A 20,681-nucleotide genomic window follows, 5' to 3' on the forward strand; every position below is an offset into this window, starting at 1 on the left:
AAAAAGTGTTTTGCCGTCATTTTGTCTGTAGAATGCGCATTTTTAAAATGTTACCAGCAACCTAAAAAAATGCTATCATTTCAGCGGGCAGAAAAGAATTCAAAGAAGGAAACAGGGCAATCGCAGCACTCTCGTTTGTTGGCAGTGCTGAAAAAGCCCGTAATTTGCCTCTATGCGTGGCACTATTTTCACAACGGAATTCGAAGCCTTTTCGCACTTTTGCCTGTTTTTTTAGAAAAGAACCTAAAAAGTACATTTTCCGGCCAAAATGAAAAAAGTGCGCATTTTCTACAAGAAAAGAAAACGCCATAAAATTCTAATCTCTATGGTGCAATATTTTCGGAAAATTTTTCTAGAAACATAGTCTTGAGTTAATTTGGGTTGGGAAGATTCGATTTTTTGGCAGAAAATGGGAAAAAATAGGAAGCTTTTCACAAATTTAAAAATGACAGCTAGATTCTAGTCGACTTAATCGGCGGATGTATTGACTGGATGAAAATAGTCGACGTTGGCTAAAATCGACAGCGTGACTAGGTGATCAGAGAATGAAGGCGGCCCATTTTGGTCGGCGGCGGCAGACACAACATTTTCTCCAACATCGACTCAAAGGATTGAGCCGCCGAAAATATGTCAACTCAGCATGGGTCAATTATCCATTAATACTACATTCGCACTAGACACGAAATCTCCCTATTTAGAACCAAAATCTCTTTACAAACCTCAAGTGTTCGGACTGGCAAAATTATCAAATTTACGAAATTTCCTTGATTTCGTAGATTTGAGGATTTAACAGCTGTTTATAAATATATCAATACAAACTGAAATCCGTATGTGCACACACACACACATTCATATACAAGGAAAATTGGGGCAGGGTTGCAAAAAGCGCATTTTTAGTACTAAAACCATAGTTGTACAAGGCAGTACAGAGGATTTTGAAAGTTGAAATCCTCTAGCAGCCAGCTGATATTTGCCTATTGTAAATCCACTGAGATCTTGGAGGATTTCGGCCAAAATCCTCGTTTACGAGGATTTCGTGTAAAAAATATGCGAATCGCAATGAGATAAATCGTACAACTTATCTTAATTATTCAATTTAAATTTTAACCCTTATTTAAGTTTTAAGGAACGTCCATTGATTGATTGAAGGCTATATTCCAGTCGAGGTGATGGCGTCGACTGGCAAAAAATCGTTTGGCGGCTTCATTCTCTGTTGATGATGAAGTCGGGAATTGTAGTGTATAACTAGAGAATGAAGCCGCCGAGTTGCGCCGCCGATTTTAGCCGCTGCCGAACAGTTTCTTCCAGCCAAAGCCGCCGCCGAATATATCGACTCATCTCGACTCATAATTAGCGCCATGTGATCAAAAATATTGATTTAAATCAGAAAAATGTATTAATAATTGATGTATTTTTTGTTAAAATTTTTAACTTTCAACCCAAAATCCATCAGTATCATGTTTCTATAATAGCTTTGCAACCATTTAGCTCAGAAAATGTAAATGAAATGAAAATTTGATTGTAAGTTTGGTTGTATAACTAATCTCATTACCATTTGGATTACTTCAAATCGATTTTATAATGGATAATTGTCCGCCGTCGAAAAGACGAATTTATATCGGCTTAGCCGTCAAGCCGCCGCCGCCGGAGGCAAAACATTAGTTCCAGTTGCCGCCGGCAAAAATGGGTCGGCTTCATTCTCTGTGTATAACAATCACCTGATTGATGAAAATACATCGTATAGGAAAATACACTAAAACAGGTCTGCCATATATTAACAATTTGTAATAAAATTCTAACGGAATATGTCAGTTACAGTTCGATGTTCTAGGATGCTAGTTTTGTAATAATACCATTAACCTGAGTAGTAACATCATGCTCGGCGACATTTTTTTCTCAAACAATATTGCACAATAAATCTTCAAATGTGAATACCTTAAAATATTCCTTACATCTTTGTTTAGTTCTTAATATTAATGGTTTAATTTTAATATAGGAACAATACTTAAAATATGAAATCAAAAAAAAAAAAAAAAAAAACGAAATATTTCAAAATTTACATATAGCACAATTTCATATTAAAAAAAACACAAAAAAATAAAATAAAATACTTGAAAATAAAATAAATTAAAAATTATACATTTATATGAGTTTTCTTAAAGATCAGAAAAAAACATTGTTTAAAATGATTATAAAATATGTAATTATAAATAGCTTTAAAGCTCAATACTAAATCGTTTTTTAAAATAAACTAAAATTATATCACTTTTTTGTTTGCAAATGAAATATTTTAACATTTAAGAAAAAAAATATAGAAATTTCATGGTTGAATTTTAAGGCTTTATATTTTTGAATTTTTTTAATTATGAAAATCAATATTTCATGTATAAAAAATATATTTGCAAACTTATTTTGAACAATAATTAGTTTTTGTTTTTCGTTTTCATCTGCATTTTAAACTTAATATAAAATTAAATGTATGTGTGTATAAATGATTAATGTAGTTAATTTAATAATTATTTTTAGATCGTTTAGTTAATAAGATTTTTTTCTTTTTTAATTTATTGTAATGTATGATTGTATGGTTGTATGGATTTTGGTGTAGAGGTGTGGAGGGGGGAGGATATATATTTTCTCTATGGGTATCTTGCTTGGCTAAAACTTAGAAGATATTTATTTCAAAGTCCTCCACTATAATGTCTATAAATGACTTGAGACTGTAATAGGAACGATTACGCCAATATATGTTGTTATTGACCTGTTCCATGGCCAAATCTATGGCTGTGGCCACTGAGTGTAAACCAAGGCGTTGTGTCTTCTCCCGGAATCTCTCCAATTGCTCCTTGTGATATTCTTTACTCATATAGGTGGTTATCGATTTGATCATTGAGGTTAAGGTGGAGAAACCATCGCCATAGCTGAAAGTGCAATAAGAAAATTTTATTGGATTTAAAAATCTTGTCTTGATATATTTAAAAAAAAAAAAAGAAATTACAAATCTCTATCCTAATTTTAATTTTATTGATCCTAGATTTAAAGCTAGATAGCTTTACAAAAACGTGTTTATTTTTAAGAAGGCCCATCTATGGCAGCTCAAACTTTTGCTTAAGTGTAAAAAATGTATCTGTCTATATTTGGGGGAATTTGTCATGTTTGAGAATATGTGGCAAAAAATAAAATTTTATATTTAATTTTTATACCCTCCACCATAGGATGGGGGGTATATTAACTTTGTCATTCCGTTTGTAACATATCGAAATATTGCTCTAAGACCCCATAAAGTATATATATTCTGGGTCGTGGTGAAATTCTGAGTCGATCTGAGCATGTCCGTCCGTCTGTTGAAATCACGCTAACTTCCGAACGAAACAAGCTATCGACTTGAAACTTGGCACAAGTAGTTGTTATTGATGTAGGTCGGATGGTATTGCAAATGGGTCATATCGGTCCACTTTTACGTATAGCCCCCATATAAACGGACCCACAAATTTGGCTTGCGAGGCCTCTAAGAGAAGCAAATTTCATCCGATCCGACTGAAATTTGGTACATGGTGTTAGTATATGGTCTCTAACAACCATGCAAAAATTGGTCCATATCGGTCCACTTTTACGTATAGCCCCCATATAAACGGACCCCCAAATTTGGCTTGCGATTGCTCTAAGAGAAACAATTTTCATCCGATCTGGTTGAAATTTGGTACATGGTGTTAGTTATGGTCTCTAACAACCATGCAAAAATCGGTCCATAATTATATATAGCCCCCATATAAACCGATCCCTCGATTTGGCTTGCGGAGTCTCTAAGAGAAGCAAATTTCTTCCGATCCGGCTGAAATTTTGTACATGGTGTTAGTATATGGTCTCTAACAACCATGCAAAAATTGGTCCATATCGGTCCATAATTATATATAGCCCCCATATAAACCGATCACCAGATTTGACCTCCGGAGCCTCTTGGAAGACCAAAATTCATCTGATTCAGTTGAAATTTGGTACGTGATGTTAATATATGACCTCAAACACCCATGCAAAAATTGGTCGATATCGGACCATAATTATATATAAGCCCCATATAAACCGAACCCCAGATTTGACCTCCGGAACACCTTGGAAGAGCAAAATTCTCCCCATTCGGTTGAAATTTGGTACGTGATGTTAGTATAGGGTATCCAACAACCATGTAGGCATTGATTCCTATCAATCCATAATAATATATAGCTCCCATATAAACCGATCCCCAGATTTGACCTCCGGTGCCTTTTGGAGAAGCAAAATTCATCCGATCTGGTTGAAATTTGGTACGTGGTGGTAGTATATGATATTTAACAACCATGTGAGTTGAAATTTGTGGATGACAGTCTTTCGTAGAAGTTTCTACGCAATCCATGGTGGAGGGTACATAAGATTCGGCGTGGCCGAACTTACGGCCGTTTATACTTGTTTAATAATAACTTTAATTTTTTAAAAATAACAAAATTTTATTTTATTTAAAAGCAAAATCTCAGAGAGATTTAAAAATTAGACACACAATATTTTGTTACAAGTCCTCAGAGGGCCACCAAGTTGATCAAAAAGGTAAAAATAAAAAAAAATATTATTAAAAAAAAATATTTTTTTAAATTTCATAATTTTTTTATAAGATGAATAATAAAAAAACTTAAAATTTCAAAAAAATGATTAATATTGTTTTGATTTCATCTTAAGACCATACGCTGGTTTGGTAGTTTAACAAAAGTAACAGGTTGGCTGATAAGTCCCCGGTCTAACAAAATAAAACACATTTTTTTTTTGTCAAAATTCGTTTTTATTATTCAACAAGAGCAATACAACGATTATAACGACCTTCCAAGTTTTTGATACCATTTTGGTAGTACTCCTTCGGTTTTTCCTCAAAATAGGCCTCAGTTTCGGCCTCAGTTTTGCTTCCACCGTATTTTTTCCCTTCAGAAAACAGTATTTTATCAAAACACGAAATTCCTTTTTTCCATTTTGTTCTACAATAACAAAAGTTGCTTCACAAAAGACGCTCTATCTCACAAACTAATTGACTTACAGACGTCAAATTTTGACACGAATCATTTGAAGGTTGGTACTATATAAAAATAATATGCATTTAATACTAGCGACGCCATCTATGTGTCAGGCCGGGGACTAATCAGCTAACCTGTCAGCTTAACTAACAAAGTAAAAGTTTGTTCGAAAATTTCAATTTTTATAACCACCATCATAGAATGGTGATGGGGGTATAATAAGTTTGTCATTCCGTTTGTAACACATCGAAATATTGATTTCTGACTATATAAAGTATATATATTCTTGATCAGGGAGAAATTCTAAGACGATTTAACCATGTTCGTCTGTCTGTCTGTCACGCTACAGTCTTCAATAATGAAGTAATCATGCTGAAATTTTGCACAAACTCGTCTTTTGTCTGCAGGCAGGTCAAGTTAGAAGATGGGCTATATCGGTCCATGTTTTGATATAGCCCCCATATAAATCGACCACCCGATTTGGGGTCTTGGGCTTCTGGAAACCGTATTTTCTATCTGATTTCCTTGAGATTGGATATCTAGAGGTATTAGAGGACCACAAATAGGTGTACCGCAAATGGTGTCTATCGGTCCATGTTTTGGTATAGCCCCCATATAGACCGACCTCCCGATTTTACTTCTTGGGCTTCTAGAATCCGCAGTATTTATCCAATTTTTATTTATTTATAGACCGCATTGTATGAACTAGTCAGCTTTATTGAAAGTTCACTATCTGTCAAAGAATACACAATCGTGTCGTTTCTAGACATTGAAGGGGCGTTCCATAATGTCCATCCTAGCTCGATATTAAATGGACTGACAACTTTGAATGTTGATCCAGGTATACTTAGGCTGTTAGACGAACTTCTAATAAAGAGATGTATTTTAGCCACACTAGGGCAAGCAAACATACAAAGGTATGTGAACAGAGGCACTCCCCAAGGAGGAGTTCTATCACCTCTTCTTTGGAATGTTGCTATAAACAACCTTCTGGTTTCCCTAGAAAAAGAAAGGATAAAAGTGGTGGCATACGCAGATCATGTGGCGCTAGCAGTCAGGGGAAAATTCTCATCCACAATCAGAGATATTATACAGAGAGCTCTCCGGATGACTGAGAAATGGGCGAAAGATAATAGTCTTGGTGTAAATCCAGCAAAGACAGAACTAGTCATGTACTCCAAAGATCGCAAAACTCCCACGGTTAGGCCCATTTTCTTAGGGGGTACTGAAATTCCCTTTGGTGAGTGTGCAAAATACCTTGGCGTTATTTTGGACAGGAGCTGAATTTTAGGCTTAATATTGAAGAAAGGGCTAGAAAAGCAACAGTATCTTTGTACTCGTGCAAAAAGGCAATAGGAAAAAAGTGGGGACTAAAACCAAAAATTGTGCATTGGCTATACACGGCTGTGGTTAGACTTATAATGCTATATGGTGTTGTACCCTGGTGGCCGGCACTTCAGAAACCGACTTGTTTAGATAAAGTTCAGCGTATGGCGAGCTTATGTATCTCAGGCGCATTTAGTAAGACGGGAACAGACTCCCTTAATGTCATGCTACATCTATTGCCTTTAGACATTTTGGCCAAACAGTCAGCTGCAACAACGACTGTGCAATTGCGCGAGCTATCGCTGTGGTCGGAAAAAATGTACGGTCATAGTTCGGTCCTCAAAGTAATGCCAGATGTGCTTAACGTAAGCAAATATGGCCCCATTTAAACTTAAACCACACACTAGATATGCTAGTGTTCTCAAGGCGTCAGATAGCACTCCTGATATCTGCTATAACGGGTCGCTGCCTGATAGGCGAATTTGCAAAAACTATAGGTGCGAAGTATAAGGACTATTGTATAAGCGAATTTTAGGAGCATATAGCTTCAGATTACTGGCTGACCTGGAAAACGTTAACTTAAGCAGTTTGTTAATGTTTTTGGAGCAATCTAGTTGGTTCCACAAAAGTAAATAATAGAGAAGGTTCAGTGGTTAAGACTAGAAGTGCCCATATGTAATAGGTACTTTTAGTTAAATGTGGTATCACAATGGACTGAATAGTCTAAGTGAGTCTGAATCTTAATCAGGCTGCCACTTTAACCTAACCTAACCTAACCTAACCTTAACGTAGTGGATTACACCCTGGCAAAACCACTTTTCGACAAAAAGTTTGGAACTCTAATTCCCAACAGTGAGGCGTGGTGTACACAGACCCCGGGGAATAAAAGATATATAGATTTCTATACTGATGGCTCCAAATTGAATGAACAAGTGGGGTTCGGAGTATATTCTAAAGATCTGGAAATTCGAATAGCGAAAAGATTACCTAATCACTGTAGTGTTTTTCAGGCTGAAATATTGGCAATAAGAGAGGTGATGAATTGGCTGAGAAGTAATGTTCCAACAAATATTGGCATTAATATATACTCAGACAGTCAACCTGCAATAAAATCCTTGGACTCTGTGTTCCTTAACTCGAAAACGGCCATAGACTGCCGCAAATCTCTCAACGAGATGGCTGAGCAGTACAATATTCACCTAATATGGGTGCCTGGCCATAGGAACATACCGGGGAACTGCGAAGCGGATGAGTTGGCAAGGCTAGGGACTACCTTACATATTCCAGGGGAACTAGAATCTGTTGGTATGCCCCTGGCTACCTGCAAGCTCATGCTGCGTGAGAAGGCTGTTATGATGGCAAATGTTCCTTGGGGGAGAATTGCAAGGGCTGTAACGACACCAAGCAAATATGGCCCCATTTAAACTTAAACCGCACACTAGAGATGCTAGTGTTCTCGAGACGTCAGATATCACTCCTGATATCTGCTATAACGGGTCGCTGCCTGATAGGTATAATGACTATTGTATGAGCTGTCATGATGCGGAGGAAACGGAATCAATTAAACACCTCTTGTGTGAGTGTCCTGCATTTTGTGTAAAGCGCAAGCAACTTTTAGAAGCATATAGCTTCAGATTACTGGCGGATCTGGAAAACGTTAACTTAAGCAGTCTGCTAATGTTTTTGGAACAATCTGGTTGGTTTAACAAAGAAAAATAATCAAGAAGGTTCAGCGGTTAAAACTAGAATGCCCATATGTAATAGGTACTTTTAGTTAATGTGGTATCACAATGGACTGAATAGTCTAAATGAGTCTGAATCTTAATCGGGCTGCCACTTTAACCTAACCTAACCTAACATAACCATTTATCCTATTTGCCTGAAATTGGAAATCTAGAGATATTTTAGGACTATAAAGAGGTGTGAAGAAAAAGGTGATTATCGGAAAAGAAACGTCTAGGAAATGATGGAATAAATTTGTTTTATTTGCATCTTCAAAAAATTGACCAAAAATAGCCCATCACAAAGAATTAAAAACTTAAATATTACATTGGTCATGAAAATATTATACAGTAGAATGCATTTATAGCGACCTCGGTTATAACGACCATCCGTTTATAACGACGGATTTTCAAAGCTAGTTTGGTTCTTAATAGTTTGTACATGCGCAAGCGTTCGCTTAGAACGACTCCGGTTTTAGCGACCATCTGCTTTTAACGACCAATTTGAACGTCTGGTTTGGAATGGACATTCGGTTATAACGACGATGTAAGCTCTATGTACTAATTTTTATTTTTTCATTCCATTTTTTGTCGTCAGCCAATACTAAATAAAGAAACATATACTGCGGGGAATCACAGAATTTGTTTTCGACTATCCCAAACAGAGGTGCAAATGACAAAGAAAAAAATATTCAAACCAGTTTTGGATGAGTTAGAGTTCAAACCAGGACTGGGATGAGTTCGTAAATGTCGATGACAACGTCGTGATATCAGAAGAGTCTTCATTGAGAGAAATAGTGGAGAACACAAAAGAAAATGATGAAACTCACAGCGATAATGAACAAGATGACAAAGATGAGCCAATCAAAATTCCAACTAGGACAGAAACCTTGAGTGCGGTGCACACATTAAAACATTATTTACGATTTGGGGGTTCTGATATATCAGAGAGTGTATATAGTTCCGTTAAAATTATTGAAAGTAAATTATTAAAAGAAATTCTTGTAAATAGAAAACAAACCACATTTCTAAACTATTTGCAATCTCAATAAATATGAATATACATGATAAAAAAAATTAAAAATATTGCGTACACTTATTTGGATACAACGACGTTCGGTTATAACGACGCATAATTTCGGTCCCGTGGCGGTCGCTATAACCGAATTCTACTGTATTTGATTCATGTTCGTGGGTTGACTTTTAATGAAATTTTCTTTGTTTGCATATACTATGAAAACGAAAAAAGTCGTTTCCGAAGCTCTGTATGTCGCCATGAGCCAAAAAAAAACTTTAGAGCATACTTGAAATTTTGGTATTTATTACAGTTTTTTTTGTCGTTAGTTTGATAATAAAGCAGTTTTACCACTGGTTTTAAAAACTTCAATGAAAATGTTGTTACCGATTATATACATTTATTATTTGCTTCGTCTGATTACCAATATAGTCTTTGTAAACTTATATTTGTTCATATATTGAATTCAAAGGTATTTCAAGCAATGCGCACATTAAAGAGTCTTACCACACAGCAAAGACATTAACCCTCTTGATGAGTGGTAGATAACCAAAGATATATTTTTTCAATTTTGTCTATCACGCAAATACTTTAGACGAATACAAGCATTGCATGTGTGTCAATTATATATAAAAATTAAATAAATATTATAAAGTCAACTTACTATTCAGCAATTTCTTTGATATTTGATTGCAAGAAATCAAAAGCAATTTCAAAACCAATTGGATTTTCTGCAACAGCTCTAAATGCGCGAGCGCCATCTTGTTTCATGATGAGTGTTGAATTTAAGGTCATGTTCAAATATCTACAAGAGAAGAAGAGAAACAAAGAACAACAACAACAATATATGAGTTTTATAATTTGCTAACAGGGTGTGTTGTGTATGCACGTATATGTGCTCTACAAATAAAACGATATTTTGGCAAGCACACTGACGTGGGGTTCTATGGTGTAATGGTTAGCACTCTGGACTTTGAATCCAGCGATCCGAGTTCAAATCTCGGTAGAACCTGAAATATTCTTTTTGCGTTTCTTAATATTTTTTTTTGTTATATTTTCTTTATTAAAAAATATTTTTATTTTTAACTTACTTTGATAACAACCAAGGCTTGGTGGTACATCCCAATGAGGACAAAATCTGTTCTTTTTCTGAGGCACTGGTTGTACGATTGTATTGACGGTAAGCGAAATGCCACTCTTGGAAAGAACCTTCTTCCATAGCTGTGCAATAAATGACGGATTTCATGTTTGGTGTAATGCTGCGAATAAAAAAAGGGAAATAATATATAAATTAACAATTTTAAAAAGTTATTTGAAATTTTAATTTTAGGTAAGGGGGAAAAAAACGAACTCGCCCAACGTGGGGCTCGAACCCACGACCCTGAGATTAAGAGTCTCATGCTCTACCGACTGAGCTAGCCGGGCATATACGCAGGTGGTGGCAAATATATTACTTGGAGACCAAGGTCTCCTTATATGTTTTGTTATGTGCTAAAGTTTTTTTTTTTGATAAACTTTAAAATATGTTGTTCTAAGCTTTTATTATCTAAGCTTTCATATGTTAACATTTCTGTTGTTAGCATTGTAAAATTTACATTGAAATTTCGATCTGTTAGGTGGATAATAAAAAGCTTTCCACAGTGGAAGATAAATACAGTGCACTCGCGGTAACGTGAACACGCTTTTTCTTACACTAACTACACGGATGAAAAAGACTGTTTTTCATATGTTTGGCTATAAACATTATATGTTTGGAACACAAATTTTTAAACACAAAATTTTTGAGTGCAAGCATATAATGTTCATAAACTAGCATAACATGTTTGGGACATATATGTTAATATGTTAGAACATATTATGTTTGGGACATAAAATGTTTGTAAATATAATATGCTTGGATGCAAACATATATTAATTTAGAAATAGCCTATAAACATATATGTGTTTAGTAGCTTGGAGCGCTATTTAACAGGGAGCGATATTGAATTAAGTTGGTGGTTGTTGCTTGTTATTACAAAATTAACATTTTATTTTTCCTTGGGCAATTGATCAGCAACTCCTTTGATCCTTACAAACTGTGTGGTCCGCTGTTCGAATCCCCGTCCGGCAAAAGGTAAAATTAAAATAAAAAAAAAAAATCATACAATTGAATCATTTCTTCTACAATGTTTGTATTACAGAAAAAGATGCTAAGAACTAAAAAATCTCGTGGAAGTGAGAAAGATGTGGGGGAATATACAATTGGGCAGAAACAAAACTTTGAGCATTCATGTCGAAAACCTATGTTGTTAGCACCTATATTACCTGTTTATTTTCATAATTCATTATGATTGTAAATATATAAATAAATAAATAAAATTTTGAGCACAATATTGTTTGGGAGAATTTTTTTTAAGCATATAATATTTTTGGGTGCAAAATGCTTCCAAACATATTATATGTTCACATAATAACATATTGTTTTTTGGAAGACAACATTATTGAATTTGGATGCAAAAATACAAAATGTTTGGAACTTAGACTACCCAAACATATATTGTATAGACCAATATGCTTTCAAACATATTATATATTGGAAGAGATCAAACATATAAATGTTTGGGCAATACCCAAAAATGTATATGCTTGAAGCAAAATATGTTTGGGAGTATATGTTACAGAAGCGATTTTTTGTGAGCGTGTACTCCGTAACGCTGAAAAACATGAAATTTGACGTTAAAGGCAGATTCACAATGCCAAATACAATTTCAAATACACTTACGGAATTTTTTAGTGATCTAGTTTGGCTATTTTCGTGAATATTAATTTAATTGCGATCTCTTTTTTTAATTTTTTCATGAAATTAAATTAAGTTATTAGTATTACTAATAACAAAAATAAAAGACTATAACACTAGAACGTGTAAAACTCCCCAATAAGGCTATGTTTTGTTCTGAAATTCGCAGAAGTTCGCTAACGTGAATATTTTCGCTAACGTGAACTCTCGTGGTTTTAATTAGTTCACGTTACCGCGAGTGCACTGTATATCAACAGTCTGCACTTTTCCTAAAGCGGTTGAGATTCGTAGTTGATCCGACTTAATTGTATTCGGTATACTTGCCACAGTAGGGAAGAAGAGCTCGAAGGAAGCCACGACAAATGCAGGCCATAGTGTATAGAAGAGGACTTTCAAGCTAATAATATGGGTACAGATCCGGAAACAACTGGCCACCTTAGATGTCAGAAAAGCTTACGAGTCCCGATTACGGGACCCAGCAAACCTGAGGCGTCTTTTTCGAGACTACCAACGATGTAGAGTTATTCTATGGTACCGCTGAAAGGCAGCAATTGGTAAAAGGTGCGACAAATGGATCCATTCTTGTCCCTGACTTACCGAATATAAGCGAAAGATAAAAAGAACTTTAGGTACGACACAAGGATCTATTCTTGACATTGACCTTTGGAATTTAAGCTACTACGAGATATTACGAATCTCGAGATCCTTTAAGAATGTGAGATATGGAGAAAACCATGAGATCAAAGAAGAAGGCAAATGCGTTATCAGTCGTGAACATGACGTTGGCATATCGCACAGTTTTGCTTACATTGTCTTCAGGATACTCGAGCGAATAACACTAAGGTGATGTCTGCTACTGAGTAGAACTAAGGTATATATGCAAGTACAACTGGTAAATGCAATCGATACACTATACTGCCTATAAGAAAAGGAGGAGGTGGTGGACGACGCCGAGCACACCTTCTTCAGTAGCTTCTAATAGGCCAATCTTTAGGTATTTTCATTTCTACAGAATGGTGCAGGGTTGACTGAGCGGATTTATATGAAAACGAGGAGGTAGTGGACGATGCCGACCACATCAATAAATCCACTTTAGAGTACTTCGGATATACAGTTCCATCCCTAAGTTCTTTGGATCAACGGTTTCGCCATTGATTTTCATAGATCTAAAGCGCCAACACTGATCTTTGGATCTATAGTTCACCAAGAGTTCATTGCATCTATGATTTCCCCACTGAGGTTTTCGTCCATACAGTTTTAGTTCTAACACTGAATTCTTAGGGTATAATGTCCCAACGTTGAGTACATTGGATCTACAGGTCCCAACCGAATTCTTCAGTTCAACCCTACCGATTGGATAGGAAACTATATAAGTTTTCGTCAGGAATACTAAATTCGATATTGAAGCAGAGGCCAATGCATATCTAATAGGAAGCAATAACAAGGCACTGCAACCACCCCAAGCCACCTAAACGCTGGAAAACTCAATAACTCCCAATTACCTCTGTCTCACCGAGTACAGAAGTTCTCGTTTAACTGCAGATGGGCGGCAATATAAGTTCCGTGCCAATTTCAGTTCTCATTAATCGCCACTCTTTTACGAACTGAATTTTCCATCAACAAGTTCTCGATCAATTACAAATGGACGAACACAACAGTTTCCAATCATCTATGAATCTAATTTCCGACAAACTACCGAATATCGGTGAACCAACCGATACCCATACACATATCACATATCAATACATTAAACAGTTTCCCACCGAATTTCTCACCAACCTCTAAGGAATCAACCAACATCCGAACATCTCATCACTTACAAATCAAGGACTCTTCAGTTCCCAAAAGTCAGTTCTACCAGATCCTGACCATAATAGAGAGAGAGAGAGTGTTGGGAGGGTCATGAGTTCAATCCAAGTTTCAAGTCTGGTTTATTTATCCCTTTAATGCTGGTGGTATTTCTGAATATCTCAAGGTTTCTCTAATTATCTATCATTGAGGGAAGCCACTATACCTAACTCTTTTCGTGGAATCTGCACTTTTTTGGATCTATGGACCACGAAGAGTTTTTTGATCTACAGGGTCCAATGGAGTTCTTCCGATCAGCAGTACTACTTTGCAGTTCTACTAAACTAATTTTCTGAATGCCAGAAAACTCATAAACTTCCGATCCGAACGTTCCAGCAAATGCACAAGTTCCGGTGTAACTTCAGATGGACGGCTACATCAGTTCCGTGCCAACTACTAAAACGACTGCAAACTGAAGTGAAGTCAGATCGGACACTTTTACTTGTTTCTAAAGGGTTTTAGAGGGTTAGGATGCTATGTGTCTTGTGGGACGAGAAATAAAGTGGCAAAACTCCATGATCTGGAATTGATTGACCCTTGGCGGGGTCAAAAATTTGGGTATGAGCAAGCTGTCGCTGGGATGGGTGCCACGTAACCATTCTATAATAATGTTAAGTGCAATCCGTTCTAGCTCATTAAATGTTCCGTTGACGAAGCATTGATCCAATGCTACATAGTTGATGTCGAGGAATACTCCGTCCTTCCATGAGTTTATTTTTTAGAGACTTTATCCTTTTCTCACTTTTTTTTTATAGAATATAACCCTATTTCCTACTTACCGGTTATTATTGGGATCAGCCATCCAATCACGGAACTTGGTATGGGCAATATTGTAACAACGATCATATTTAAATTTGCAAGCCAATTTAGCTACCAAGGCACGATGTTGCAATTGAATATGCGACTCATTATCGGGTTCTTGCAGATTGTATTGATCAAAGGCAGGTCTAACCATGAATTTCATAAAGGCCTGCAAATGCAAACACACAATCGATTAATATTCCGCTCCCCGCTAGGAAATATTCCACAACTTACCCTAAATGTTTCATAGCCTGGTTCACGACTCATCATATGTATCAGATAGGTCAAACCCTGTTGGGCAGCAGACCACAATAATTCATCATCGATGGATGTGAATATTTCCATAAGGAATGTCAAAGGAATATCATAGGTTAAGTACTCAGCTTGGGCCAAATGGAAAGCATCATCCAACAGTTGGGCTCTGGTAACACGAGGTAAATTTGCAAATTCCTTTTTCAAAGCTAACCAAGAGACAATATCATAATTGACTCTGTAGTAGCCATTACGTTTCAAATTCAGATAGACAATATCATTGGTGTTGTTATCGGAGGAAAAGACATCTTTGATGACCAACTCATGACCATTATCCATAAGCCAATATGAGGGTATACTATGACCCGTGCGTACTTCATTGGTCTCATAAGTGATGGGAATAATCCATTTGCTGTCATCGGCCATATCCCGAGATGGTAGAGCATAACGTTCTTGGGTTATAATCAAATCGGCATTACGTCTCTCCACATTTACCACTGGATAACCGGGTTTATTAATCCATGTATCCATCACAGTTTTAATGTCCATATCTTCTGGCAGAGTTTTCTTCAGGTGGCCATGTTTGGTCATGAATTCCCATAAATCATCACGATCAGCATTGCCATAGGCAAATGTATTCAACAAATCATTGGTGGCATCACGGAAAGCATCATTACCCACAATGGAGTTCAGCATACGCAAAAGAATGGTACCCTTGGAATAGGTAATGGGATCAAAAATCCGGCGAATATCATTGGTCGACTTAACATTAAATGAGATGGGATGTGAACTGTTATCGGAATCGTGTTGCATGGATTCTCTAAATTCGAACACGGTAAATGTATCCATAATTTCATATTCCGGATGTACTCGATCCAAGGCAATATAACTCATATAGCAGGCAAAGCCTTCTTTAAGCCATAAATCATCCCACCATTTGGGTGTTACCAAATTGCCAAACCATTGATGGGCCAATTCATGAGCTATAATTTGGGCAACAAATTCCATATGTTCCGATGAAGAGGCTTTCTCCAAATCTTCGGGTACCAAAAGAGAGGAGTCTCTGGAAATGGAGAGAAATCGGAATTAAAAAATTTTACATTTTAAGGCTTTTTTATTAAACCGTCTGATCTGATTTAACATCAGACAGCATATTTTTGAGATCCATTTGATTTTAAAATTGAGCCAACGAAGTTCTCTATTGATATAACGAAACTGTTTTCCCTTCGTCGGATTTTCTAAGATACTCACCTGAATGTTATCAAACCCCAATTTTCCATAGCACCAAACCCGAAATCTGGAATTGTTACCAAATCGATTTTCTGCAAACGATTCTTAATGCCAAAATATCCTTCGTAGAATGGCAAGAATTTCCGAACCAAGGTATAGGCATATTGGGTCATATCCTTATTTTCAGGTTTAGTCCAAATTTCAACACGTGGCACCGTTGAGGCATCCCGATCTGAGTGATGGGATTTCACCAAATTCGAAACAACAAAAGCTAAGAGGTAGGTAGGCATTTTTGGTGTAGTCATAAAATCGTCGCGGGTAAATCCAGGACGGATAATACTGGAAAACAAGAGAAGAAGCAAATATTATAGAGTAAATTTGTAGAAATGGTTTTGGTCCACGCAATGAAGGAATATGATCACCTCAAATATGTTTCAAGAGAATAATTTTATTTTTTTTTTCAGGTGAACATGTAACATGATTGTCGTATACACGTTAATTTCTCAGAAAATATGTATATGATGTTGGCAAACATAAATATGTTTGGCAAGAAAATTATATTTTTGCTACAAACATGTTCCTCATTAAAAAATTACATTATGCTCTTGACAAATGTCTGTGGGGTGGCTGGAATATTCCTTCTCTTGATGTGTTTTGAGAGTATACGTACGTGCTATTATATACAGGCATATTAGATAAAGCCATTGAGGTTCTGGTGGGTCTAACAATACTGATTGAGAAATTTGCTTTCATATCGGGACGATCAAAGCATGGAAAGGCCCGACGGGCATCTATAGGTGAGAATTGAGTGCTTATCATCCATCTGTAAGGAAAAAGTGGAAAGTTGTTAATAAATATACATTTTAGGGCTTAATTGCGGTTTCAGGATAAATACTTTCTAAATTATAATTAAATGATTCTACAGTAAAACCTCTCAGAAATGGACACGCATAGTCTCCCAAATTTAGGTCATTTATGAGAGGTTAATTATAATGTGTGGATATATTCTTCTAACGTTTTACGAAAATTCTCCATTTTTTCGAGGCGTACGCTTTACGGAGTGTCCAAAATTAAGAGGATTCACTGTATTAGATTTTAAAGTCCTCAAGTATTTAAATTTTGGGATTATGCAAATATTAATTGCATTTATTATTTAATATAATCAATTACAATATCAATAATTTGTAAAATCTTTATATACTAACAAAATTGTTACTCATATTCAAAAACAAATTAACTCATTTTCATGAAGCTCCATTCCTGTAGAAAATTTTGTCAAAATTTTATTTCTATCGACAATTTTGTCAACATTTTATTTCAAAAATAAATTTTGTCAAAATTTTATTTCATAGAAACTTTTATTTCTAAAGAAAGTTTTTGTGAAAATTTTATTTCTATAGACAATTTTATTTCTATAGAAAATTTTTGTGAAAATTTCTATAAACAATTTTCGTGATTTTTTTCTATTTGCCAAAATTTTATTTCTATAGAAAATTTTGTAAAATTTTTATTTTTTTAGAAAAAATTGTCAAAATTTTATTTCTATAGAAAATTTTGTCAAAATTGTATTTCTGTAGAAAATTTTAATTCTATTGAAAATTTTGTCAACATTTTATTTCTACAGAAAATTTTGTCAAAATTTTATTTCTATTCCTATAGAAAATTGTTTCAAATATTTATTTCTATAAAAATTTTTGCCAAAACTTTTTTCTATAGAAAATTTTGTCAAAATTTTATTTCTATAGCAAACTTAGTCAAAATTTTATTTCTGTAGAAAATTTAGTCAACATTTTACTTCTATAGAAAAGTTTGTCAAATTTTTATTTCGATACAGAATTTTGTCAACATTTTATTTCTATTCTCAAAATGGTGTTTCTATAGAAAATTTTGTCAAAATTTTATTTCTATAGAAAATTTTGTCAAAGCTTTATTTCTATAGAAAATTTTGTCAAAATTTTATTTCTATAGAAAATTTTGTCAAAATTTTATTTCTATAGAAATTTTTGTCAACATTTTATTTCTAAGAAAACTTTGTCAAAATTTTATTTATTTAGAAAATTTTATCAAACTTTTATTTCTATAGAAAAATTTGTCAAAAATTTATTTCTATAGCAAATTTCTTCAAAATTTAATTTCTATAAAAAATTTTGTAAAAACTTTATTTCTATAGAAAAATTTGTCAAAAATTTATTTCTATATAAAATTATGTCAAAATTTTATTTCTATAGAAATTTGTGTCAAAATTTTATTTCAATATAAAATTTTGTCAAAATTTTATTTCAATATAAAATTTTGTCAAAATTTTATTTCAATATAAAATTTTGTCAAAATTTTATTTCCATAGAAAATTTTGTCAAAATTTTATTTATTTCAAAATTTTATTTCTATAGAAAATTTTGTCAAAATTTTATTTCTAGAGAAAATTTTGTTAAAATTTCATTTCTCTAGAAAATTTTGTCAATATTTTATTTCTCTAGAAAATTTTGTCAAAATTTTATTTTTATATAAAATATTGTCAAAAGTTTATTTCTATAGAAAATTTTATTCCATAGAAAATTTTGCGAAAATGTTATTTTGCCAAAATTTTATTTCTATAGAAAAATTTGTCAAAATTTTATTTCTATAGAAAAGTTTGTTAAAATTTTATTTCTCTAGAAAATTTTGTCAAAATTTTATTCCTCTAGAAAATTTTGTCAAAATTTTATTTCTATATAAAATATTGTCAAAAGTTTATTTCTATAAAAAATTTTATTCCATAGAAAATGTTGCGAAAATTTTATTTCATAGAAAATTTTGTCAAAATGTTTTTTTGCCAAAATTTTATTTCTATAAAAAATTATGTCAAAATTTTATTTCTATAGAAAATTTTGTCAAAATTTTATTTCTATAGAAAAATTTGTCAAAAATTTATTTCTATAGAAAATTTTGTCAAAATTTTATTTCCATAGAAAATTTTGTCAAAATTTTATTTCCATTGAAAAATTTGTCAAAATTTTAGTTATTTCAAAATTTTATTTCTATAGCAAATTTCGTCAAAATTTTATTTCTATAAAAATTTTTGTCAAAATTTTATTTCTATAGAAAAATTTGTCAAAACTTTATTTCTATAGAAAATTATGTCAAAATTTTATTTCTATAGAAAATTTTGTCAAAATTTTATTTCTATAGAAAATTTTGTCCAAATTTTATTTCTATAGAAAAATTTGTCAAAAATTTATTTCTATAGAAAATTTTTTTCAAAATTTTATTTCCATAGAAAATTTTGTCAAAATTTTATTTCCATAGAAAATTTTGTCAAAATTTTATTTATTTCAAAATTTTAGTTCTATAGAAAATTTTTCCAAAATTTTATTTCTATTGAAAATTTTGTCAAAATTTTATTTCTTTAGAAAATTTTGTCAAAATTTTATTTCTAGAGAAAATTTTGTTAAAATTTTATTTCTATATAAAATACTGTCAAAGTTTTATATCTATAGAAAATTTGATTTCTATAGAAAATTTTGCCAAAATTTATTTCATAGAAAATGTTGTCAAAATTTTATTTCCATAGAAAATTGTGTCAAAATTTTATTTCTATAGCAAATTTCGTCAAAATTTTATTTCTATAGAAAATTTTGTCAAAATTTTATTTCTATAGAAAATTTTCCAAAATTTTACTTCTATAGAAAATTTTGTCAAAATTTTACTTCTATAGAAAAATTTTCCAAAATTTTATTTCTATAGAAAATTTTGTCAAAATTTTACTTCTATACTAAATTTTATCAAAATTTAATTTCTATAGAAAATTATGTCAAAATTTTATTTCTAAAGAAAATTATGTCAAAATTTTATTTCTAGAGAAAATTTTGTCAAAATTTTATTTCTATCGAAAATTTTGCCACTTTTGTGAAAATTTTGCCAAAGTTTTATTTCTATATAAAATTGTGCCAAAATTTTATTTCATAGAAACTTTTGTCAACATATTATTTCGTAGAAAATTTAGTGAAAATTTTGCCAAAATTTTATTTCATTCGTTTTGTTTTTTTATATTGGTTTTTGTTCTTTAATTATTGTTGTTGTTTTTTTGATTTAAGCTTAAAACCATACATTGACTAAACTACAAGTGTAGCTTAACCAACAGAGGAAAAGAATGTTTGTCAAATTTATTTCGGAAAAAGCCGGCTATCAATATAAAACCTTTTTTTCGGAGGGTTCAAGTGTGGTTCATTGTTGGGTTTAACGAACTGCCTGAATTTATTCTGATAATTGGTTGATAGTTTTGCTGCAAGTAGAGGATGCTGATGAGGAATGTGGTAATTCCGAAACGTGCGTCCATCCAACCATCTTGCAGTCTATAGGGCTTTGCCCAAATAAATTTGACAAACATTCTTTTCCTCTGTTGGTTAAGCTACACTTGTAGTTTAGTCAATGTATGGTTTTAAGCTGAAATCAAAAAAACAACAAAATTTTATTTCTATAGAAAATTTTGTCAAAATTTTATTTCATAGAAAATTTCGTCAAAAATTTATTTCACAGAAAATTTTGTGAAAATTTTATTTCTATAGAAAATTTTGCCAAAATTTGATTTCTATAGAAAATTTTGTCAAAATTTTATTTCATAAAAAAGTTTGTCAAAATTTTATTTCTATATAAAGGATTTTGTCAAAATTGTATATCTATAGAAAATTTTGTCAAAATTTGAT

The 20,681-nt window shown here is 33.1% G+C and overlaps 1 protein-coding gene and 2 non-coding genes across 5 annotated transcripts in view; 1 reads left to right on the forward strand and 2 right to left on the reverse strand.

The window, feature by feature from the left end:
• Window positions 1–495: 495 nt before the first annotated feature.
• The window catches only part of LOC142221991 (aminopeptidase N), a 369,903-nt gene continuing 349,717 nt past the window's right edge, over window positions 496–20,681 (reverse strand). For all 3 annotated transcript variants that reach the window (XM_075291909.1, XM_075291901.1, XM_075291918.1), the window contains 7 exons: window positions 16,670–16,822; window positions 16,021–16,338; window positions 14,752–15,832; window positions 14,496–14,686; window positions 10,184–10,351; window positions 9,757–9,897; window positions 496–2,918 (listed from right to left, as the gene is read on the reverse strand). In XM_075291909.1, the coding sequence (XP_075148024.1) occupies window positions 2,663–2,918; window positions 9,757–9,897; window positions 10,184–10,351; window positions 14,496–14,686; window positions 14,752–15,832; window positions 16,021–16,338; window positions 16,670–16,822 (2,308 nt within the window). In that variant the 3' untranslated portion in view covers window positions 496–2,662. The remainder of the gene's footprint in view (window positions 2,919–9,756; window positions 9,898–10,183; window positions 10,352–14,495; window positions 14,687–14,751; window positions 15,833–16,020; window positions 16,339–16,669; window positions 16,823–20,681) is intronic.
• On the forward strand, window positions 10,033–10,104 carry TRNAQ-UUG (transfer RNA glutamine (anticodon UUG)). The gene has a single exon. It is a non-coding gene; the product is annotated as a tRNA-Gln (tRNA).
• On the reverse strand, window positions 10,445–10,517 carry TRNAK-CUU (transfer RNA lysine (anticodon CUU)). The gene has a single exon. It is a non-coding gene; the product is annotated as a tRNA-Lys (tRNA).

Source organism: Haematobia irritans, chromosome 1 (assembly GCF_050003625.1).
Source record: "Haematobia irritans isolate KBUSLIRL chromosome 1, ASM5000362v1, whole genome shotgun sequence".
Classification (NCBI taxonomy): domain Eukaryota; kingdom Metazoa; phylum Arthropoda; class Insecta; order Diptera; family Muscidae; genus Haematobia; species Haematobia irritans.